The sequence below is a fragment of the Euwallacea fornicatus genome, chromosome 22 (assembly GCF_040115645.1).
Source record: "Euwallacea fornicatus isolate EFF26 chromosome 22, ASM4011564v1, whole genome shotgun sequence".
In the NCBI taxonomy this organism is placed as follows: domain Eukaryota; kingdom Metazoa; phylum Arthropoda; class Insecta; order Coleoptera; family Curculionidae; genus Euwallacea; species Euwallacea fornicatus.
Window position 1 is genome coordinate 566,930 of NC_089562.1, and position 25,421 is coordinate 592,350.

General features: G+C 35.6%; 3 protein-coding genes across 3 annotated transcripts in view; 1 reads left to right on the forward strand and 2 right to left on the reverse strand.

Moving 5' to 3' along the window:
• The window catches only part of FMRFaR (FMRFamide Receptor), a 55,332-nt gene extending 46,125 nt beyond the window's left edge, over positions 1-9,207 (reverse strand). The window contains exons 1-2 of the mRNA XM_066294936.1: positions 9,071-9,207; positions 8,958-9,003 (exon numbers count right to left, since the gene is read on the reverse strand). The gene's annotated coding sequence lies outside the window, so the exon portion shown is untranslated. The remainder of the gene's footprint in view (positions 1-8,957; positions 9,004-9,070) is intronic.
• An 11,816-nt stretch (positions 9,208-21,023) lies between these two features.
• On the reverse strand, positions 21,024-23,857 carry LOC136346077 (mitochondrial-processing peptidase subunit alpha). The gene is made up of 11 exons (XM_066294931.1): positions 23,599-23,857; positions 23,344-23,518; positions 23,134-23,283; positions 22,953-23,073; positions 22,741-22,898; positions 22,555-22,690; positions 22,354-22,502; positions 22,088-22,293; positions 21,866-22,031; positions 21,342-21,474; positions 21,024-21,291 (listed from the first exon to the last, which is right to left on the reverse strand). The coding sequence occupies exons 1-11, from the start codon at positions 23,655-23,657 to the stop codon at positions 21,116-21,118; spliced, it is 1,629 nt and encodes a 542-aa protein (XP_066151028.1). The 5' UTR covers positions 23,658-23,857; the 3' UTR covers positions 21,024-21,115.
• A 460-nt stretch (positions 23,858-24,317) lies between these two features.
• LOC136346330 (uncharacterized) lies at positions 24,318-25,160 on the forward strand. Its single transcript, XM_066295402.1, has one exon. It carries the CDS (start codon positions 24,318-24,320, stop codon positions 25,158-25,160), a length of 843 nt encoding a protein of 280 aa, XP_066151499.1.
• Positions 25,161-25,421: the final 261 nt, after the last annotated feature.

Consider the following 25,421-nt stretch of genomic DNA (forward strand, 5'->3'; position numbering starts at 1 on the left):
CATGGAAAAGCACACGTGCAAAAATCGCCAAACAAAATAAACAAGAAGTGCGGTTTACGGAAAATATTCGATAATTCGCAATTTATGAAAATTTGGCAGCGCTGATGACTTTTTGATTTCAAACAATCGAATATGCGACGTATGAACGACGCCTTGTTGCCATTTATTTCCGTTGGACAATTTTCCTGAGAATCTCATGTATTAGGTGTATACCTATGACTCCGTGTTTTTATTTCTAGTTCTATTTTCTTTGAAAAAATATTTTTTTATTTAAGGAATTTTATTTCATTTTTTGCTCCATATTACCAGCTTTCTATTTATATATTATATGATAATTGCTATATGACCTTTTAAAACTTTTCAATTAAGGTTTAAATATGTCCAATTTTGTGCCGAATAAACATCATTTGCGGGAAGCTTTGCTCTTCCTTTTCCGTCTTAAGAAAACCGCCACTGCCGCTCACCAAATGCCCGTTGAGGCTTATGGCAATGATGCTGCATCTATAAGAACTTGCCAACAATGGTTTCAGCGCTTCAAATCAGGTGATTTCGACCTCAACGACAAGGAGCGTGGTAAGCCATCGAAAAAATTTGAAGACGAAGAACTGCAGGATTTGTTGGACGAAGACGCCGCGCAAACGCGAGAACAGCTCGCATCTTCCCTTAAGGTCACGCAGAAAACGCTTTCGGTTCGTCTTCGCGCTATGGGAAAAATTCAAAAGAAAGGAAAATTGATGCCTTATGAATTTACGGAAAGGAACAAAGAGCAACGAAACACGACGTGTGAAATCTTGCTTGAACGTTTTCGAAGAAAGTCTTTTCTACATCGTATCGTGACCGGAGATGAAAAATGGCTTTACTTCGACAATCCAAAGAGGAAAAATCATGGGTGAGCCCAGGTGAGCCAACAACTTCGACCGCAAAGCCAAATATCCACGGGAAGAAGGTATTACTTTGTATTTGGTGGGGCTAGCGCAGCATACTGTATTACGAGCTACTCCAACCTGGCGAAACAGTCACTGCCAATCGTTACGTCCAATAACTAGTGCAGTTGCGTAATCAACTCGCAGTAAAGAGGCCAGAATGGGCGGATCGACACGACAAAGTCATACTGCTTCATGACAACGCAAGGCCTCATGTCGCTCAACCAGTCAAGAACACCTTGAAGGATTTCAAATGGGAAGTCTTACCGCACCCGCCATACTCGCCAGATATGGCCCCGTCGGATTATCACCTTTTCCGTTCAATGGCTCACGGTTTGGCAGAGCAGCGCTTCCAGAATCGCCAAGAAGTCCAAGAATGGCTTGATGCATGGATCGCTTCGAAACCGACGAATTTTTTTTACGATGGAATCGATAAACTGGCTAATCTCTGGGAAAATGTTGTCATTGACGATGGAAATTATTTTTAATAAACATTGTTAATAAATTTATACAGTTTCAAGCAGTTGAAAATGCGTAAAAAAACGCGGAGTCATAGGTATACACCTAATAATATTATTGACGGGGAAAAGTGTATTTTTCCGTTTGGGCATGAATCGCCAAAGTTCAGTAAGACGCACTCACATATGCATATCCATAAACATGTGACCATAAATGAAACAAACAATTATTGATTTTTAAATATGAAATAATATTAAGAAAAAACAACTTCTTATTTTTTATGAGATTGGAAGAATAAATTTGGGAGAGTATTCAATTTCAGTAATCTACACCTGATACGCTGCTGGCAATTTTACGCACGATTAACTGAATTTCACTATTGTCAGTTGCGTAGGTTGCCCGTAAATACAGTTTTAATTTCTTGAAAATGATGAAAACAGATTCAACATAGTATTGCACTCTTAGCAATCAGTACGTTATGATTCTGATAATTTTACGTCAAACGAATCAATCTTCAATATTTTCAAAAGAGGCCTTAAACTCTTATAAATGCAGATATCAGTGACAAAAATTAATTTACCCCTAATCGCAGTTTTAATGTTTTGAAATTCGTACGAAAAAAATGTGATAAATTTCACTTTCAGCAATCTTCTACGACTGCTAAACCGCTGGTTATTTTATGCACGGATTCAGTGTTTTTGAATGGCAATCAGTGGTACAGAAAGCCCTTGAACTCGGTTTTAATTAGTCTTTTACTTAACTCTGCTAGCTTCTGCTTATTTTACACAAGAAACTAAATTTCAGATTTTTAAAAAGGAGCTTTAAGCCTCGATGTAAGGAGAAACGCTGAAAATCTCAGTGACGTAGCTCCCCGAAAACATAGACAGAATTCTTCGAAAATCGTCGGAATGGATTTCAGATAGTTTGGACTTCTAGCAATGCTCCCAGCTGGGTTTCTGATTAATTCACACATAACGAAAAAAATTTCTGTATTTTTATATTGAACTTTGAAATTTTGAAAAATATAATAACCATGGCGAAACTTGTCTCTAAACACAATATACCGGGTGGTCCATTTAACCTGACAAATCGGGATATCTCGAAAATTACGCATCAGATTGAAAAAAGTTTCAAATGAAAGTATTTTGTCTCGAATGGATCCACGATATAACACTAACCATGACTTCCCAACTCTTTCACTTGGGGTTGGGGCGGGGGTAACTTTGAAATCTCAAATGGCAACCCTCATTTTTTATTGCAAATTTGAATTTTACGATAAAAATTACTTGGAGTTTGTCTGAAACTTTTTTTTCAATTCGCCACAGATGGCGCTGTAATCGGAAAAATTTGTTTTATTCTGATTCTGAAAGAAAGCATCGTGTCTTTCATATTTTTAATGGAAACTTATTGGTTTTTTTGGGTACCTCCGATAGTTTAAAGAAATAAAACCGTCTGTGACAAAAAAAAACTTAATTTTTTGTTTTTTTCGAGGTTTAACACAACCAATTTCTTTAAAAACCTTTACAACGCGATAAAATGTGGACAGGGATGGCGTTTCTCTATTAGGAAAGCGATTCCTCGAAGTTTCGACAGCAGTCTGATAATCCAAAGACGCCCCATATGCAAAAATCACATCAATTCTTACGCCATTACATAATGCACTCATGGTGAAAACTGAGATTCAAAATAACACAATAAGCAATTTAACAAGTACTACTTTTACACCATTTCAGAAGTAAAACTGAGGTTTTTCGTTTTATTTATCGGTACTGCCTAGATAAAAATATCATTAATAAAAAATTTACAATTTCTTTTACTGTCTTTGTAAACGATATGACATTTACTTTTTGTCACAGACAGTTTTATTTCTTTAAACTATCAGAGGTACCCAAAAAAACCAACAAGTTTCCATTAAAAATATGAAAGACACGATGCTTTCTTTCAGAATCAGAATAAAACAAATTTTTCCGATTACAGCGCCATCTGTGGCGAATTGAAAAAAAAGTTTCATAACTCCAAGTAATTTTTATCGTAAAATTCAAATCTGCAATAAAAAATGAGGGTTGACATTTGAGATTTCAAAGTTACCCCCGCCCCAACCCCAAGTGAAAGAGTTAGGAAGTCATGGTTAGTGTTATATCGTGGATCCATTCGAGACAAAATACTTTCATTTGAAACTTTTTTCAATCTGATGCGTAATTTTCGAGATATCCCGATTTTTCAGGTTAAATGGACCACCCGGTATATATATTTAATTAATAATTATATAAAACTAGAAAATTTTGGAATTTTGCACCCTCTGCAATCAACGTACTACGCTCGTGGTTATTTTGCACGTAACCAATCTATTTTTAGTGTTTTTAAGTAGAAATCTGAAATCTTGGTATATATGTATATGCACGAATCAGTAGCGTAGATTTCGTTCGATGAAACGCTACTTCTACATTTGATCAAACGATACCCATAAATTCGTGTTAACCGAGCCAAGTTTTTCCGTCAGACTTTTAAAAGCTTTTTTCGTTACTTCCCTGTAAAAGGTATATACATCTGGGATAATACGACTTTCGCATTTCATGTGCCTAAGAGCGAAATCTGTATATCAAGGGGTTGTTTGGCAAAGATAGCAAAAAAGGGATGTGAAGGAGGTGAAATTCAACCTTTAGTAAATACATGAACTTTTAGGTTTGAAAATAGAAAAAATTGCACTCCAAATAAGTAATGAATATTTACGGTGGTAATGGTTCCGTTGCGCGCTCGTGTTAACATTGTTACCTAACAAAGAAAATCGACCGCGACATAAGACTCCGTTTATAGGCTTTCTTGTACCATTAATGGGCTTTTGGCATTAAAGTGTGGTATTCTTGGATATTCAGTAAAAAAAAAACATCTTTTGTATCGTTGAAGCCCGTCGGAATATTGATGTGATGGGGGCAAACGCATACACACAAAACTCGTTTTTCTTTCAGCTAAACCTCACTTAGTGTATAAATAAAGTATGTAAATACATTTTAGTTTAATGCATTTCTACAATCAAAACGTGACAAATTTATAACGTAACTATGCACTACTACTATGAAACCCCGATGCAAGTCATCGATAGCAATATTATCTATACCTACACCAAAACCGCAAAATCATATTGTATGCAACTTTCAATCGGACAATTTCATTGAAATCTCGCATTTTTTTTTTTTATAACAAAAACGATTCAGAAACTCATATAAAAATAGGCTCTTGACAGAGCAATAAATATGATACAGTAAAGCTATTTGTATTTTCCTGAGTTTATTTCTAGCGTTACAATATATTTCTGTTCGGTTTTTGACACGTGGATTTCGCTTTGAAAACTGCGTGTCAAGCAAGACGAAACACGAAATCGCTATCTCCGAAACAAAAATTATTAACGACAAATTCGCATATAAAAGAAAATACTAAATCAGACATTAAATAAAGAAATATTAACCTTTAGAAAAGGTTTTTCCTATCTAAAAGAACTAATTAAACGAAAACAAACTTGGGTAAAATTTTTAAAAAATGCCTTAATCTGCTCTTTGCAGCTCCAAGAATTTTAGAGATATTTAATACGATTTTGAGACGTATTCGAACTAGCGCCGAATTCAATACTTTCATGTCTAGTAATTTCATTACTTTGTATATGAACTTTGCATTGAATAAAACTGAGCACACTTGACCCACTACACAAACATCCTAGACACGAATTTTCTGATTTAAGTAGATATCTCATAGCCAGAACACACTCGAGTGAATAATCCAAAACGCGTTGGTGGTTCGCGGTTATTTTCCAATGAAATGTTTCATATTAGTTATAAACTTCCAAAAAAAAAAAAAAATGTTCAAACCTCAAATTTGAGAGTGAGTTCAGATCAATAAATGAGTCCTCATGGAGGCATATTTCGGTCACATATGTAACACACAGGCCCGCAAAGTTAACATTTCATACATCTTTCCATTATTGATAGTTGTTCTGGGCAATACATAGAAGATCCATCATTTTGCCAAGTTTTCCAACATATCAATTTGCAAACTGAAACATTTTCTATATCTATTTTGAACTATTTCAAACTTATATAATTTGATAAAATCTTAGGTATTATAAACTCATCAGTTTGCAATGGATTAAATGTCCTCAACGTCCTTAAGATTGGTTTGATTGAAAACCTCTTGCGCCCAATATAATTAGAGCTGGATCAACACCGGGTCGGGTATTTTCCCTTTGCATTTAAATTGGATCAAGTGAAACTATCAAAACATGACGTTAATCGCTAACGATCTTGTTTAGAATATTTGGAAAGAGCTCTTGCGGTCAGAATTATTGTTCTTCATCTACAGGGTGATCAAAAATAATACGAATGTATGCGTACACATACATATACGTGACACCTATTGTAGACAGTGGTAAAGATTAAATGGTTATGAATTTTTGTTCTACAATTTAAAATTCAATGTTTCTAGTGCAGTAATTTTGGTCCCGCTGTAGATCTGGTTGTTTTTTTGTTGTTCGCATTTTCGTTTTTCTACACGGTGTTCTATCGAGAGAGGACATCGGCTATAGATCAGAAACTGACATTAGAGGAACCAAACAAGGAACATGTTGAAGATTATTGGCAAGAAAAATACTTTAGATATTTTTTTATTGCAGTACTGTCAGTTCCAGTCGAAATCAATGATATGTAATTTTTAAGGGGTAACGCACCTGTCTGAGACAAGATTTTAAATACTTTTAGACGTGTCTACAGTCGATTCTAACGAGATATAACAAAAAAGGGAAATTATTAAATCCGCATGTTAGACAAAAATTATAGAAGATTGATGTGGAGGGATCTTCAATCATCTTTGGGACTACATGATGAAGGAAAAAATTCATTGTTTCTGGGAATACATTATAATTGGAATAGAAATATAAAACTGAACAAATAGATATAACGCGAATTTCGACGATTCCACTCTTAAAACCCGATAAAACTATATTAAACATAACAATTTACGGTTTATTTTCTGCGAATTCTTTTTAACTTTCCAATAGCGTCATTTTGTTCAATGAAATAAATAACAAAATACATTAAATCCGTTTTCCTTGCTAATATGGATGGAAGTGATTTAAAAATATCGCATTGACAACATATTCAAAATTTTATTTTTTAAAATTCCAATAATTGTTTTATTGAGTTTTATTGAAAAATTATTGAGTTTGTTGAATTTGTATAAAGTACGTTTCCTTATTTCTTTTCACAATCGGTTGAATAACAGGTTGATAATATCATTCACCAGGCTCATTATTTATTTACCTGATAATCTAATCGGTCTCAATGGCCTAATTGCACCTTCACTGTGCTAATTATTGTTACCATGGAAATGAAAGTCAAATGAATCGCCACCGTATGTTGTGGTTCAAAACGCCGTGTCTTTTTGTGTTTCCCATTTAATCTGTATTTAATTTAAGTTTATTGTATTTTTTTTAATTATAATTAAATTTTGTAATCGAAAAAAATTTTATATGCACCGCGGTTGTCAAATATTTATAACCCTCACGTTTTAGATCCTTCAACGCTTTAAACTTAATTCGGGTCATAGTAATGTATTTTATTACCTGAGTGTATAATATACCGTAATTTGGTAATACCATTTGCAGTATGTAGCATACCCATTAGATTTTCCAGAATCAAATGTCACAGAAATTAAATTCTTATTATTTTATCAGAATACGTTTGAAGTTCAATAAAGTTTTGTATCAAACTCGTGACTTAAACTTATCATTCATTTGTATAAATAATTATTTAGTCTATGGATACAGTTTGAAACTGAAAATTAACATAAACCGGGAATATATTTCCTTGCGCTTTGTGGCTGTGGATGCACTATATCAATCAAATCAATCAATCGCAGAGACTCTGTATAATCAGAATAATCAATAACTAAGTCTGCTTTCCGTTGTAATTCGAATTCCACTGCATGTCACGTGTGTATTGATTTAAGTTATTATTAATTTCCAATAATATGGCAAACAACAATAATAATATAATAATAATACTCTGGGGTGACGATATTAGTATTTGCGTCTTAATTTTGGGTGTTTTAACAGAGATTTTGTGGCGAGTTTCAACTTTCCAACCCCTGAGTGCCACATTCCAACCCTTGTAAAACCCATCGGAAAATCTTAATCAACTTATGTAAATACTTCCGGGGCGAGTTTTCTCGGTTTGAAAGGGAGGTGAATAATTCTCCATCAGTATGAAACTGGAACCAACCACTCAAACATGGAGTACCTCACTTTAAAAATTAAAGCACACCTCGGTCTCCATGAATTCTTTATGGAAACGCGATTCCTCCGGAATTTTAAGTTTTAAATAGACGAATGAGTGAACTTTTCATGCTCTCGATAACGTTAAGGCACAGGCGAAAGGTTTAATTATCTAAATTAAAAATGGTTGAGGAACAGTGGAAGTTTCAGCAGAATTCGACACAGAAATATGTGCAACGAAATGAATCTTCTAGTGACACTGAAAAATCACCTGTTTTGGGTCAGATGTCTTGGGAGGAAATACTAGAATCAAGATGAAAAGGTCTTCGGACCTCATTTTTTTCCCAGACCTGCAAAATAACTGGCAAATGTTTGCACATTCCCGCTTATTGCAAAGCCTGAATAAATTTAATCCATCTCTTCCAATCCCCTGGGAAGAAAGCTGTTTCCTTCTTCATAATTATTTTTATTGCAGCAGAGCAATTACTCCGATGGTATTAGTTTCACCCTCGATATGGCCGCATTTACATTAAAAACCACATAACCGTTTTAACAGCGAGGTTAACCGCCATTAGAAGCCCATTTGCGGCACCCCGATCCGCTGATACAGAAATGATCTATTGTGTTCCGTACATCACCGAGAAACATGAATTATGTACTTTCTGGATTCGGTTCACTGTTCACTAACTTTATCACGTACACATGAGAGGACATTTTGGCATATTCTTAAAGCATGAAATTATGGCGAAATGTGGCTTGAAAGTATATGAATAGTGCAATATTTATATGCAATCTAAGAGCCCGTTCTCGTCCAAAATATAATAAGCGAATGTGAATGAGGTTAATTCAGATTCAACTCAAATGAGTGCGGCAATTCTTCAAGGTGGCACCCGCAAATTCCGCCATCTTGAAGACTCCTTAGAGCTCCAATTGCGTCTCAAAAACTTGTGAAATTTTCCTTCGTCGCACTGTGGTTGTAATTAAGTGTAACACTTCAACGAGTAATTATCTAAATTTTACAAGCGTGTTGATTAATAGAAGTAATTAAAGAGCAATTATCAGAAAGTGAATGCTAAATTAATCAGAACCGCCCCCTTGTCGCCCGTAAAATGCGTAATTGCAGCTTTGTTATGGGTCTTCCTGATTGATGTATATTTTTGAAAGCACGCGTGATACTTCCCAAAGGCAAATTATGCCTTTCATTGGACGAATTTAGTTTTGGTGAACTAAAAGTGGGTTCGGGATTTCGCGGAGCAAGTTTCCGAGGAAAATTATAAAAAAAAAAAAAAAAAAAAAAAAAAAAGTACTTCGCTTACGTTAATCCATCGGCGAAGATTATTCCCAACCTCATTCACTGCACCGCTGCAAAAATAGAAAAAAAACCCACAACAAGGTCAATACTTCATCACAAGTAACTACAACAAAATACCTTTTAAACATTCACCCAGTTTTAAATCTTCACTACCGGAAATTTAATGCGCGTTTTACCCGTCATAAAGGCGCGATACTTCCTGCTACCGTGGAAAGCTCCGTCGCGGCGCTCGAAGCTGCCGAAATGCTACTGAAACGCCGTTGTCGAAGATTGGCGATTTAGCGTTGGCGAAATGCGGGCGACATGCCGGCGATTGTCGTCATTTTTCCTCTTTTTCAGTTTGCAAAGCTGGCCTTGTGTGCCTAATTCGGAATTAGTAATCAATTATAGTAGAAATAATGCGGATTAAATCACGACGGGTTGTTTATTGGAAGCTTACCCTTGGGCCCTTGGAGATACACAACGCAAAGTGCATAAAATCAAAATATTCTTTCTCGATGGTACGAGTAAAAATTTTTTTCAAACATTTTTTCGACCTCTGGAAATATTGTCCGCAAATTATCCACTAAAAACGAATAATATCACTCTGTTTCCATGGTAGAGACAAACGTGCGAGGCTCGGGTGTACAGTGATTCAAAGTGAAAATGACACAGCTGCAAGAAAATGATTGGTTATCAGTAAACTTCTTTCATTGAACAGTGATCTGCAGTACAAGAGTATTAATATACGGCATGTAACAATCTTGTTCGTACACACGGGTTTATTGAGGAAAAGAGTCGTTTGGATGGCTCATACAGGGTTATTCAGATTCGACGCTCATCATTGACATCTCAGTAACCGTAAGAGATACGAGGTGGGTTAAATTGGGGCGAAGTTGTGCAATTTGGAGCTCAATAAAATGCCCTTTCAAAATTTGGAAAATTCCGATTACTTTCGGAGATATCCGTAAAAAATTTCGAAAAAGAGTTTCTTTTCTTTTCTGATGTTATTTGAAAAGATAATTAAAAACAAATGGCACATTGTAACTGCCACTTTTTTTGAATTTTAATGAAATGACGTATCAAACATAAATGTTTTCTTAAATTTATTAACTTAAAAATAATCTTAAACGTATAAATAAATAAAACGTCACAACAAATGTTCAAATATGCCTCCCTCTTGTTCAATACACAAATTAATACGTCGTTCAATATTATTAATAGCACGACTGATGTCACGCCGTCTTAATGTTGCAAATGCATTTATAATTTTTGTCCGCAACTCTTCTAAATCTTGTATGCGTTCGGAGTAAATTTTATTTTTTAACGTTCCCCATAAGCAAAAATCAAGGGGCGATAGGTCAGGTGACCTCGCGGGCCACTCTATTACACCACGATTTCCAATCCATCGACCGGCAGATTCGTTGTTAAGGAAATTCCTTACCCCCTTTAGGTTGTGGGGAGGTGCTCCATCTTGTTGAAACCAAATAGTGCGAAGTTGCCCAAGTGGCAAATTTTCTAAGTAATTCGCCAAGTAATTTTGTAAAATGTTCAAATAGGCAGCTCCATTTAAATTATATTCGTAAACAAAGGGTCCTACTATGTTACATTGCCGGAAATCTAAACGTCAAATTTCAAATATGTTTTTTCACTATTTTGTAGAAGATAAAAAGTGGCAATTATAATGTGCCATTCGTTTTTAATTATCTTTTCAAATAACATCAGAAAAGAAAAGAAACTCTTTTTCAAAATTTCGGGTTTTTACGGATATCTCCGGAAGCAATCGGAATTTTCCAAATTTTGAAAGGGCATTTTATTGAGCTCCAAATTTTACAACTTCGCCCCAATTTAACCCACCTCGTATCTCTTATGGTTACTGAGATCTCAATGATGAGCGTTGAATCTGAATAACCCTGTATATACAGGGTGAGTCGGGAGGATCGTGCCAAATTTCAGGAGCGTGTTGTACATGAAAAATAAATGTAAAAAAACTCAAATGTTGTTATCCGATTTTCGTTTGTTTACAAGTTATAGCGTAAATAAAATTTTCTAACTAGGATTCTATTTACCATAAACGTACAATTATACGGCCATTTTATTAAGGATACTAACACGAGTGACGCGTGTAAATCATAACACGCGCCAGATTCAGCATCTTCAGCATTTTTTAATTATAAAAGCACTAGCTAATCCATAGGCAGGGATTACTGTTAAGAAGATCGTTCATGTCAGTCATTGTGATAAATTTTGTAACTTGAATTCTTGAATAAATAAAATATTTTTTTTAAAGAGTTCTAACGGCCTTAAATATAATTGTACCTTTGGTATTAGTGATATTGATACTGCTTGATGTTTATTTTCGAGTTCATTTAAAGTTGTTTAGGCCAGGGGCTTCCTGAGTTCCTGCCTAACAGTAGTGACTGTCTCACTAGGCACCCACAGAGGAATCCAAATACGCTGGCGAGGTTTCGTAATTGAGTCGAAGGACCAAACGGGCCACCGTCATAAAATAATGGGGTTCCAAAGGTTCGAGAAGCTATATAAACTCTGTTACACAAATTACATTAAATTTAATCACAGACTAGTTGAATTACAGGGTGAGTTGTGATTAACTCATTAACAATAATGCCCGTGGTATAGGGTTCTATGGCAACGAGAGCGAGAGAAGTTTGCTGTTGACGCGACGGGGTGAAAAAAGGTTCTACTCGTCTCCTCCAAGAGGGTTCGTGCCCCTTCCCGAAAAACGCAGGTTCCCGAGTTTGGTTTCCCACGATTTCATGAGAAAATCACAACCTTGATGTTTTCACACCATTACCTTATCGCCAACACCCTCTGGTTCATGTCCACTTGCGATTTTGTTGCTACATTTCATCCTAATTTACTGCTGCCCTTAATCTGTTTGGGCAATTTGCACTTCATAAATCAGGGTGGATGTACACCAGATGAGAGGTGATTAGCGCGGTACCCATGGTTTGGCACCCAGTGGTATGTCGGGCTTTGGTTTCTGGTTTCTCTCTTTACCAGATTTATTTTCCAGATGTTAGGGCAATGCGTGAGAGCGATCTTTATGTTGGAGTTTTTCCAACAAAAGTGTTACGAGATGCCAAACATTTATTCAAATTTAGAATATGCAAATATGGTGTTTGTTTATGGTTTTTGTAATGGGAATGCTAGAGCTGCTGCTGAAGAATATCGTCAACGGTTTCGACATCAAAGACATACTTCTAAAAACGTATTTATCCGAGTGTTCAACAATTTGTGCGAGACCGGAAAGCTTCCCAGTGCCAACATATCATCTGAACGATCTACTGAACAAAGCTTGGAAGAAGTAGAAAATATCCTGGATCTTGTAGAAGAAGATGAAACGACCAGCTCACGAAGAGTTGCTACTCAATTGGGCATTCCACAAAAAAGAGTAATAAACACATTTCACGAGCAAGGCTCATATCCATATCACGTACATAGAGTTCAGCACTTACAACCCGGAGATTATGCTAAACGTAGGGAATTTTGTGGATGGATCAATAACAATCATGGTGTTGTATCAAGCATTCTTTTTATGGATGAAGCAACATTCACCCGTGACGGCATTAATAATACACGTAATTGTCATGTATGATCAGACGAAAATCCTCACGCAACAGTCGAAAGTAATTTTCAACATAAGTTTTCAGTAAACGTGTGGTGTGGTATGATTGAAAGTTATTCAATTGGCCCTTTTATTTTGGAGAATCGCCTCACGGGAGAACGCTACTTGAATTTCCTTCAAAATGAATTGCAGAGACTTTTTGAGGATGTTCCTTTAAACATCCGAATCCAAATGTACTATCAGCAGGATGGAGCTCCCGCACATTCTGCTCAACAGGTTAAGGTTAAGCAACATTTAGACAAAACGTTTCCTGGACGTTGGATTGGTCGTGGTGGCCCTATTAGTTGGCCTCCAAGGTCTCCAGACCTCACACCACTAGACTATTGTTTGTGGGGTTGGTTTAAGCTGAAGTGTACAGAGTAAAAGTGGACACTCAAGATGCACTAATTCAACGCATTAGAAATGCTGCAGCTGCTATTAAAAAAAGACATGAAACAATCAGGAGCGCAACGAATGCTCTTCATAGACGAAGCCGAAAATGTTTAGAAGTTAATGGCGATATTTTTGAACATTTACTATGATATCCAAACGTTAATTTATGGAATTTCTTATGAAATTTATAATTTTTTTAAATTTTATGTTTTAATTTTATTTACGCTATACCTTATTGAATTGTACAGATATTTGTTAGAATTTAGTTCAAAAACACCATGGGTAGACATACAACAGTCAAAGAGCGCGAATTAGTGATAATGCACCATAAAAAAGGCAAGTCCATTAGGGCAATTGCTGAAATTTTACAAAAGAATGCCTCAACAATTCAACATATCATAGAAAGATTTAAACGCGAGAGAAGCGTCAAGAATAAAGTCGGAAAAAGCGAAAGAAAAATTTTCTCCGATGCTGATGAACGGTGGATTGTAAGATATGTGAAAAAAATCCCCGTATAAGTGCCCCCAAACTGGCCGTTGAAGTTGAAAAGCATTTACAAAAATCAGTAGATCCAGAATCCATTCGAATAGTTTTAAGAAAAAATCAATTTCATGGTCGAGTAGCCCGAAGAAAGCCTTTCATTAGTCCTAAAAACCAAAAGATTAGAGTGAACTTTGCCAAGGAGCATTTGGATAAGGAAGAAGAGTTTTGGAAACGAACTTTGTTCACAGATGAAAGTAAATTCAATCTTTTTGGGTCGGATGGACGTGGATATATATGGAGAAAGCCCAATGAAGTCCTAAAAAAAGTCAATTTAAGAGCCACTGTTAAACACGGCGGAGGAAGTGTGATGGTTTGGGGCTGTATGTCCAGTGCTGGAACGGGCGAACTGCATTTTATAGATGGCATTATGGACAAGAACGTGTATTTGAACATACTACGGCAAAATTTGCAATGCAGCGTAGAAAAATTAGGTATTTCCAACAACTTTATATTCTATCAGGATAACGATCCGAAGCACAACGCCCAAATTGTGATAGAGAGGCTGTTCCTGTCCGCACGTTATAAAAACACCACCACAATCACCCGACCTTAATGTTATTGAAAATCTGTGGTCTAAATTGGAAGTAGAAATTAGGAAACATGTAATTTCCAATAAAGACCAATTAAAGCGCGCTCTTCTTGAAGAATTGGAGAAAATTTTCCCCGATTTCACAAAAAAGTTGGTAGAATCCATCCCCAATCGTCTTCGAGAAGTAATCTTATCTAAAGGCCTACCAACCAGATATTAATTTATTAGTAAAACTGGTAAAAAAGACGTGTATCATTTTAATTTTCAGATGCGTTTTGAACGTAAGTGGAATTTATTGATTTTTTCTCCTATGTAAGAATTATTTTTTTTGTTTTTACTTGTGCATATTGTAGAACAGATGTAGTTTAATATATTAAAACTCTTGTACTTTAGATTATTGTTTAGTAAATAACAATTTGCTAATAGATAATGATTTCTGTGCAGATGTATCATTTTCACTTTGAGCCACTGTAAGTACAAATATCAGGTGTATAAATTAAATCACGGTCTTTTTTTAACAATTTAGATTTTTATTTATAAAAAAAAGAATTACAATTTAATCATCAAAATAATTGCCCTTACTTTCAATGCATATCTGCTATTTATCAGGTAATTTTCGAATCCCATCTCGGAAGAAAGATGGTGATTTTGATTGGATATCTTCCATTGTTTGGTGGACTTCTTCGAGACATTGAAAGTGTGTATCAACCAGGTGATGTTGTAATGCTAGAAAAAGGTAATAATCAGAAGGCGCAAGATCTGGTGAATACGCCGCATGAGGGAGAACTTCCCAGCCCAACGCGGAGATAATGTCAATGGTGTCTTTTGCCGTATGTGGTCGCGCGTTGTCGTGTAACAAAATGACTTGCCTTGTTCTACTACCATTAAAAGGTCGTTTTTCCTCAATAGCATCCCTCAATTTTATTAATTGGTCTTGATAACGGTTAACAGTAATAATTTCTCTTGGTTTAAGTGTCTCATAATAAATTACACCTTTGGAATCCCACCAAAAACTCAATAACAATTTTTTTCCGTGGATGTTTGGTTTTGCAGTACTCACTGATGGTTCTCCCGGATAAACCCACGATTTTTTTCTCTTAAGAGTGTCATATAATATCCATTTTTCATCTCCAGTAACAATTTTAGTTAAAAAGTATTTTTTTCTGAATCGCGTCAGTAGACACATTGCAATTTCGCAGCGCCGATTTTTGTTTTCTGAGCTAAGATCATGAGGTATCCAGTGACCTTCCCTTTGTATCCATCCTAATTTTTTTAAACGTATCGAAATAACTGGTTGAGTCATTCCGAGTGCATCAGCAAGCTCTTTTTGTATTTGGCAGGGATTTTCATTGAGTAAGTTCTCCAACTCTTCATCGTTAATCTTTTTTGGTTGACCGGGGCGTATTTCATCTTCAAAATCAAAATTTCCATTCTGAAACTTTTGAAACCATTTTTACACGTACTATAAGATACAGTATTCTCTCCCAAGGCTGAACAAATCGTGTCTTGCGCTTCTGCAGCATTTTTTTAAGTTGAAAAGTGAAAAGACGAGAGTGCCTTAAGCGCTGCTTGTCAGACGACATTTGTAACGTTCTTCGTGGTTAGATTAATCAAATTAAGTGGTTTGATAGCTCACAGATGGCGCTTCAAAACGGACTATATAGTTAGAAAAAATTCTAAATTCAGAGAGGTGTTTTAACCAATTTTATCTAAGAGCCGAGAATTAATTTATACACCTAATAATTCTAGAATTTTTCAATTTTAGAGCTTTGTCAGTTGAAAATCATCATTGGTACACCAGTAATTTTGTTGAAATACTGTTCACCAATTGTCTTCAAAACGCACAAAAAATGTAATTTTGATTCCGCGGATAACAAGAGCGTCCTCTTAGTAAAATATGTTCGTCCTCCTCATAATTTTGTCAAAGAAACATTTCGTTTTACAATTTACTTAACATGCAGTATACTGACGCTATGCTGTGATTTAGAATGTAGGAAATTTTAGTGTCAATAATCAATTGAAGGGTAGAAACTCGAAAGAGAGAATTTTTTTTTCAGTTTTTTACCTTATCAACCCGTTGGATGTCGCGTGAAGAACTTCATATTTCCTAGCAACTTAATAACTTTAAATGGAAAAATAATCGATAGATATTATATGTATATCGATAATGATTCTACGGTTGGAAAACTCTTTCAACGAACAAATAAGGCTTGATGACAATGACTTGGGCAGCAAATTATGCGGTGAAATTGCACACCATTCTCAGTTAAAGCTTGCTTAGAGTAACATTCACCCTTTACTAAGAAGTCATATGAAAAACCTTGTTAATGTTTCGATGACAAGTTTATGTGTGAGGCATTATTACCCGACAAGATAAATTAGAAAAAACGGAAAATCTACATTAAACTGGTAGATATATTTGTGACGTTCATTTTTAATTGAACAAGCAATTTCATTTTTACTCCCGCATATTCCTACAGAATTAGATTTCTGAATATCATAATTCAATGGTAATTAAATGACGAAGTGCCTTATTCAATAACTTGGGATGTTCTGAGTTATAAAGCGGAATCATAAATGGGAGACAAGGCCTGATGAATTAAGTCTGAACTGAACTGAAGTCGAAAATTCCGCTATTTAGTAAAAATTTATTTCAGCAGTTTTATGATGTCATGCAGGTAGTTTAATCTTAATCTAACGACAGTTAAGATCAAAGTTAAATGCTCTACCTACGTGTAGATTTTCGAAGACCGGGGCTTCCCAACTTCTTAATTAATTGTTCCTTATTCTTAATTGTTAATTGTTAATTCATAATGCGTTCTCTTAATTCATAATTTAGAAGATGATTTATTAATTCCTAATTTTTCAGTTTCATCGTTATTTGAAGTAATTCCCGTATGGAGATCCTGAAAAAATGCTGGTTACAAATAATTTAAATCCACTAAACCTGAAATGACGATTCCTCCCCTTTCACTGCGCATGCGTTAAGAACTATGCTTTTAATTCATAATCATTAATTCTTGAAAATTAAAAGCGCAAAGATATTTGGGAAATAAGAATTCGAGAATCGAATAAACAAAGTCATTAAATGATGACATTAAATAAAACTTAAGGATTAGTAATTAATAATTCATAATAAAGAATCTTAGAGGCGGATAAACCCGACCTTACTACAAGGGAGGCATCACACAATCTTTGAAGTTGTTCCTCTAGTTTATAAATTTGTACTTCGTACCTACTTACTCCCTCGCTTTTTTGATCATTTACTACAGGAAATCCCATAATTACACACTTGAAACACGACAAAAAACTTTTAAAACATTAAATTTGAAATTTTCAGCCAAAGAAGGCTTAACTTTTGAAATCACGCCATCACGACGTCTAATTGAAATAAAACAATTGTCACGACCAGTCAATTGTCAATGATAAATTTACAACACCATTGAATGAAAAGACCATAATGCGGAATTATGTCATCAAGCGTAGACAATGTGCAATATTTGTTACTTTTTTCTTCAACAGTTAGATATTAACGTTTAACATATAAAATAATTTAAATAATATTAAATTTGACTAAATACTATTGATTAATGAAATTATTCGTCATAAGTAAATTAATTTAACCCAGTTTAACTTTTGTTACGTTCCAATAACCCATAAAATTTCAATAAATTTACGCAGAATTCATGCAATTACACACAATTATAATATTGCTCAAATGGACTGCAAAATTGCCCTCTTGATAAATGAGCTAATTTACGAAGTTTCCAACTTCGCACGAAAAGGGATGAGACCGTGGCTTCTAAGCTTGGATAAATCGAGAAATTCTAGACCTTTTCGAAGTTCGCAATAAGTACTGTAGATATAGAAACATGATGAGTTAGCTCTTAATCATGTCAATGATGCGAGTGTGAAACAGCATATTAATCAATTTAAAACATCATCTTATTGTCCTACTTGTACGATGTGTATAATTTTGAATTGAAAGTGACGATTTCCTGTCGGGTTCAGTTGATTCTTTCCTTTTAATATGTCTTCTCATGGGGCTTTGAGACAAATTAAACGAAAGAACGCTTATTGAAATAAACCATTATTTTTAACACAGGCCCTTTTAGATACAGGATGTCCCTGAAATGATTGTAAAAGGCTTTACTATAAATTCCTAAACCAAAAATTAGGTGTTTCAGGCAAACTTGTCTATATTCAATATCGTTTCGTTTTGCCGCTACATGACGTCAAGGTTCTCTAATTAATATCGCTTTTTCGAAATAATTGCTAAACGCTTTTATCAATTTTTACTGATTTCTAAACTAAAGGTTAATACATAAATTGACGTATTTCGACGTGAGTGGAATTTTCTTTTAAGCGTTGAAATATTAAAAATTGCGCGTGGTTTTTAAATAAAAGTTTACATTTTTATTACACTCTATATAAACGACTTTAATTTTTTCTCGTCCACAAGCTGTAATCGAAGATTTCGACGACTAAAAACACCAAAAATTGAGAAAGAAAAAATATGGTGCTATAACAAGTGATTGATAGAATATCTATGGAAATAGAAGGTAACAAAGAAACCCATTCCTAATCAAGTTTCCCATAATTCTCAATATAAAAATAAATAGTAAGAATATCTTCAGGAGGTCCATCGAAAGGTAGAAATATGTTTATATATTTATTGCAAATATTGAAATAGTTGTCTATATAAATCAAAAACATGCTTTTTATAAAAATTACGAATTCTGTACAATTAGGTGAAGGCAAATTTCCCTTCAACAAAGTCAAATACTAATGAAAATTACGGATTCTGGACAATTTGATGAAGAAATAATTGCCATTGCAGGATCGCGACACGATGCTAATGACTATTGTTCATAAAAGAATTAAATTTATAAACTCAAATATACGTATAATTCAGTCCTCGAAATTGTTAAGTGTTCGACACACCTGGACAAAATGTTAATATTAATAGTGGCTTTGTCTTTATTATATACTTATATATATATTTATTATGAACATGACATATTTAATACCAAATGAAATTTTAAATTAATATCGTGCTCAAAAAACCTCAGACTTCTTTTCCATCGACGTTTTCTTTGCAATAGGAAATATTTTTTTTATTCCGTCGAGGTATGTTTGCATTATAAAACTACTCCTATGAATTCGCAATTTTTTCCTAATGTTACTAAATCTAGAAACATCGCATGTTACTTACTATCACGTATCTTTTCTAAGACCGACCAGCTGTACCTTTACAAAAGGCAGGTTGTAAATTTTTTGCACGTTTTCGTACCGTTATCACTTTGTAGTTGTTTCATTCGAATGTTGGCGCGGCGATGAGCAAGATGTGAATAATGTGTACTGCACTAATAATCGAGATAATTGCGTTTTTTTTTTGTTCTAAAGACTCGTAAAGTACGTCGTTAGTGTATCCATGACTTAATGAGTGAAATTGAGTGGCGTTGAACGTATTTTGTGAATGAAAGTGGATACTGCTAACGTTATACTGACTGATGCTTTTGGTACTCGAGGGTGAGTTCTAATTATTGTTTCTTGTAGTTTATAATTAAATTTTATCAGGTCAAGGAGAACGACGTACTTAAAATTTTAGTTGAAAAGCAAAAAAGTATTTGTAATCTTGACACTTTTGAAAGGTGCCTAGAAAAATCTTTGGACGTGGTCGAAAAATGATATCGCAACTTGAGAGCTCTTGAAAATTTTTAAAACTTTTTTTAGGAATTAATATTAATTTTTTTTTGTGTTTTAAGTTTTAGCTCTATACACCTCTGCTTCAAATCAAAGTTTATTCAAAATTAACGGTTTTGAAGATTTTTCTCACGAATTAATATTGAATTTTTTTCAGGAACTAATATTGATTTTTTTTTTATTTTCAGGTTTCACCTTTGTACGTCTCTACTTCAAGTAAAAATTAATTCCAGAGTCGAATTGTTTTGAATTTTTTTTTAGGAATTAACGTTTTTTTTTATTGTAAATATTAAACTAGTTGTTGCCAAATCGGTTAAATAGGGATAACTATTTACTCTTCTTGCAAAATACTTTTCCCAATTTATTGAAAGATTTTTCATTAAAACTTTGTAACAAACTGTGATTTATGCACGGCGAGGTCCCACCTTACTTTAGTGTAAATGTAAATTTTTAAACGAAACATATCCTAGTAGATGGATCAGAAGGGGCAAGGATGCAAGATGACCCGATTCAACGCCTCTAGACTATTTCCTGTGGTGAGCTCTTAAATCAACAGTGTATTCTTTCCTATCGCTGCGGAAACTAAGTTACTGCAAAGGACTTTCAACGCTACAGATTATTTTAAATATGAGCCCGACATAATGCCCAAAGCACAAATTAATTTTTTAAAATGAACTTATTTACGTATTCGAAAAAATTGTCAATCTTTAAAACATTTGTTATAAGATTTAAACTAAAATAGTAGTTATTTAGAATTAAAACTGTTTTCATGTTTTCGTTTCGACTAAAGAACAACGATGAATTGCAAGATATCGTAAATAATTTTTGTTTAGAGAAAATTTCACAAGAGAAAACAAGTTTCAAATTAAACTCTGTTTATGGCAGAGAAAAACTAAAGTCATCCATATAGGGGTATCAAATATACAATTTTATTGAGCAGCCACGAGCCATTTTAAATATTTTAACGTATTAAAAAAGTTTCCGCTCCCGTCAAAATACGCCATTTATGTAGTAACTCTTAGTTCTAAAATCATTGAAAATCGATAAAAACATTTGACACTTATTTCGATAAAACGATATTAATTCGAATATTTTGTCGCCCTGTAGCGGCCAAACTAAGCAATTTTGGATATAGGTAAGTTTACCTAGAACGGCTTATGTTTCATAAAAGAATTTTTGGTCAAAAGTTGTACAGTAATTTCAGAGATATTCCGTATAATATTGTCAAAAAAGGACAAATTTTGATTTAAAAACTTCTAGTGTTTCATCACATAAATTACAAATTTCGTGTCTTCTCATCACTTACATAGAATTTAATTTTATTATAAATTGTTCACGAACAACAGCAAATAAATAATCTGTTAATTTAACAAGTTAAAGCTAGTTATCTCCATAACGACAGCTTCCTGCTGCTCGGCATTTTTCCTTCACTGTCTGTTAGTCCTGCCTGGATATATTCCAAGGAAGGCATCTTCCGCAAATCCCCCCTGGCGGCTACGCTGGGTTGCGACATCAGCAATCTTTTTGCGACTTGAACCACATCCTCTTTCGTTATTTTTTCTGCATAAATTTCCATCAAACGTTAAACCATCACGAGATTTGCCACGTACCAATTTCTTTGATAAAATACTCGGGTCTTTTTCGATGTCCTGTAGCTAGAGCCTGTCTTCCAATATCCTCAAACATCACCGGTCGACTTTCCAGGTTCATTAATAGCATCGATTGCAGTTGGGTTTTGGCCCTCTGATAAGCAATTTTTAATCATTTATAATATAACAAATTCATTGAAAATGATCAATTCATTTTAGGGTTATTTGCATAAATTCAATTCAGTATGAAAAAGGATCTAATGTAGGAATGCTTTGTTCTGACCCAAACTATATGAATTCATATTGGTCTAAAATTTTCTAGAATATTTGTTACACAAATTATATTTGGAAGAGAATTTCATGAACTAAATAAAACACTTTTCTGACTTCTTTGTGAAATTCTCGGCTCGTAGACGACTAACATAAGTTTTATCGCAAAAAATTTCCTATTTTTTAGTTATATTCATTACTCAATGTAATTTTTAGTATAAAACAGATAGTAAATAAAATTCTCTCAAAAAATATGTGTTTGAGAAGGAACTTGCCCGCAATTCTTGGTCGCCTACATGTCCCGCCATATTGACCATCTCCTTCACTATCACTTCCACCATATCTCTGACGTAATTTGGTGGGGCACTAGCGTGGATGCAAAATAGCCCTGTATCATTGTAAGCGTGGTTATAAGCAGTAGCACTATACATCCAGTGATATCTGAAAAGTTTTTACTTTAAAATCACTAGAATATTTAAAGAATTAAGATATTTTACCTATTAAGGACGTTAGTATAGAGGCGGGTGTACATTCCTTTGCCAGGTCCTCCTGCTGAAAAAGATCCTCCTCCACCCATCATCATATTCAAGACGCACATAGCAATAAAATTTTTATCTTGATGTGAACATCCTTCTAGGCCTATCATTATGTGAGTCAAAATTGGCAAACCCGCAGAAGCAAATTGAGGAATATCACATTCTTCCTGTGAGAGTGACATACTTTTAATTTTCTTCTCAAAAACAAAATTTCATTCAAGCTCAACCTGCTCAATTCCTCCTGTATACTGAGCAATGCTTTTATCCACCTCTGGCACATGCTTGTTGCCAAATAACTGCTTCATATTTTCCCATACAGGTTTGCTATCAATGAAATATTTTTGTACTGCTGCGACTAATTGCTCATGATCCACTCCTAATGCATAAATAATTAAAAAAAGCCTAACAGAAACTAAACCATACCTTACCCACACCTGCTACCACCATCCTCTTAGGTGTATAATGTTGGCTTAAATACAAAAACAACATTTCCCTATCAATTTTCTCTAAATTTTGCGGAGGGCTCAGTTTAGGAAGACCCAAAGTATTGTCCCTATATGCTGCCTACAACATCAACATATCTTGCAAATAATTTTGACATTTGTATATTTTACCGCATGTATCATGTCCATTAAAATAGTCTCCTGTTCAGGCCGCATATGCAAAGTCTCCAATTCAAAGTATATTGCCTGCCGGGCCCCATCCACCTCCTCAGGAGTGATTTGAGGTCTCAAAGTGGCTTCGGCCAACAACTGTATTATGTCATTTAAACCTGTTTTAATTCCAATATGTGACCATTTCAATCTAGGTGTAAAATTAATGTTACCTGTTGTATATGCAGAAGCAGCATAGATGAATGTGTCTCTAGAAGCCTGGCTATCACAGATGCCTCCATGTTTTTCTAGCTTATTTATCATTTCATCCCTATCAGGGTAATGTTTTGTTGACTATAATTATTTTACATTATTTTAAAAAAATTACATTAATTATAAAAATTTGAGTCTTACATTAAAAGCTAATTTTTCTAAAAAATGTGAAATACCACTGGGATAGGCCACCTCATATCGAGACCCTGAGTCAATTACTACACCCACTGTACAAAATTCACCAAACCGATTTTCGGAAGCGACTCTAAGACCGTTTGGTAATGTTGTCACCTAAAAGTGGGTACAGTCTCAAGGAAAATTCTTGTATTGCAAAGAGAATTTAAGGTTTACTTTCGTGTGCTGATTCTCCTCTCTGTAATTAGCATACAAAGGTTTAGGAAGTCCCTTAACAGGTTCAGTCATAGGGGGCATGTCTGTAACCTTCTTCTTGGGCCTTTGTGTTAAATTATTACCCCCTTCTGTAGCTGTGCATCTTTTGAAGAGGTGATTAGGGCCTTTCCAAAGCCTATTTGCAGTAGAAAATGTTTCAAAAGATCGAAATATCCATGCTTCATAGATTTTAGTTAAATTCCCTATCGAACTTACGGATTTTTAGTTTGTAAAATGATATTTGTTAAGGACTTTGATGCTTGTTGCAGGGCCATACTTTGTGTTTGCCTAAAGTGGTAAAATAACACTTGTTAAATTTTCGGAATATTTGACATTGAAATATTCGGAAATTTTGATGAATGTAGACTTGTAATGGAGAAGTTTTCTTCGATTGTAGTTTAGCTTTTGACTGATTTGAGGTTGAAATTTAGATCCTTTTGAGGTTAGTTCAGGTGAAACGGAAAAATGGCGAAGGCGTTTGTCAATTGTGTCTCTTGTGGCGGAGCTGGTAGCGGAGTAACTGTCACCTGTCAGGCTTGACAATGTGACGTACTCTAGGGTGACCCTTCGGTTCCCTAGGTACTCCAGAACCCGGTAAAAAATCTTCCCCTAGCACTTCCGGCAGGTCATTTTAGAACATTCTGCCGGAAAGGGAAAAAGGAGCCCGGGTTAACCCGCACCTGCGCGGTGGCCTTTTCTTTGTTCCCTTGGTAAGGCATCGGCAAGAAAAGGGAAAAGGGTCTCTCTCTGGGTTCTCGAGACGGCTCATGATAGATTTTAAGTATCGTGCAAGATATATTGTCTTTTTTCTTTACAATTATGTTTGAAAACTAATATTTACAATATATACATATTTACATATTCACACAAGTGCTTAGTCTATTCTACAACCTCCGACAAACGCAAATCGGGTAGTGAAAGCGCCCCTCTCGACAATGGGTGACCCCTATTTTGAAGCGCACAAGGAGCCCCAACAAGAAGCCATAGCGTCGCTCCAGCTAACGGTAGTCCCCAATCTAGACGAGGCGACAACTGGATTGTCCCAGGTGGGCAGGTTCTCCGTACGGGCCCCACCGTTTTGGAAGTCCAACCCCAAGACGTGGTTCAGGACGTTAGAGTCACAATTCGCTCTGGCCCACATCACAGTCGACCATACGAAGTACCACCACGTGGTCGCTACGGTGGACTCAGAAATCCTGGACCAGATTTCGGACTTCCTGGATAACCCACCCACCAGCAACAGGTACGAGGGAATAAAGGCCAGGCTAATAGCACTTTTCGCCGAGTCCGATGAGAGTAGGCTCAGGAAGCTCCTCTCACGGATGGACCCTGGCGACAAGAAACCCTCGCTCCTGCTGAACGAGATGAGAAGCCTAGGGGGATCAGCGGTCTCTTCAGAGGTCCTAAAGATCTTATGGACGCAGCAGCTGCCCACTTCGACACAATCCATTTTGGCCGGCAGCAGCGAACCACTGGACAAAATGGCGAACCTAGCCGACAAGATCGCCGACATAGTGCAGCCACACGCCTGCACCGTCCAAGCGCTCCCCCCCGCAGAGACACCATTCCCCCGGACGGCAGATAGGATGAGCAGACTGGAGAGAGCTGTAGAGCAACTAACCAGGGAGGTGAGAAGCCGGAGCAAGTCCAGAACGTGGCCCAAGCGGACCGAAGTTGGACCCACACCGGCGAATTCTGGAACATGCTGGTATCACCAGAAGTTCAAGGACAAGGCCAAGAAATGCGTCAAACCTTGCAGCTTCCTGCAGGAAAACTAACTCCCGCACCATCTTCGGCGATTGGAGACGCGGGGCAGCCAGATCGCCATTACGTCCGGATGGAACCAGTACCAGCCTCAGTAAGATTGGTTAGTTGTAGAGTAGTAATTAAGGACGATATAATGGGCATAAGCTTTCTTATCGACTCGGGTTCCGATGTCTTGCTGCTGCCCAAAACAGCCAAAGACCAACATATTGAAACGTCACGTGTTTTGTACGCGGCCAACAACACTCAGATACCCACCTTTGGTACCAAACGGT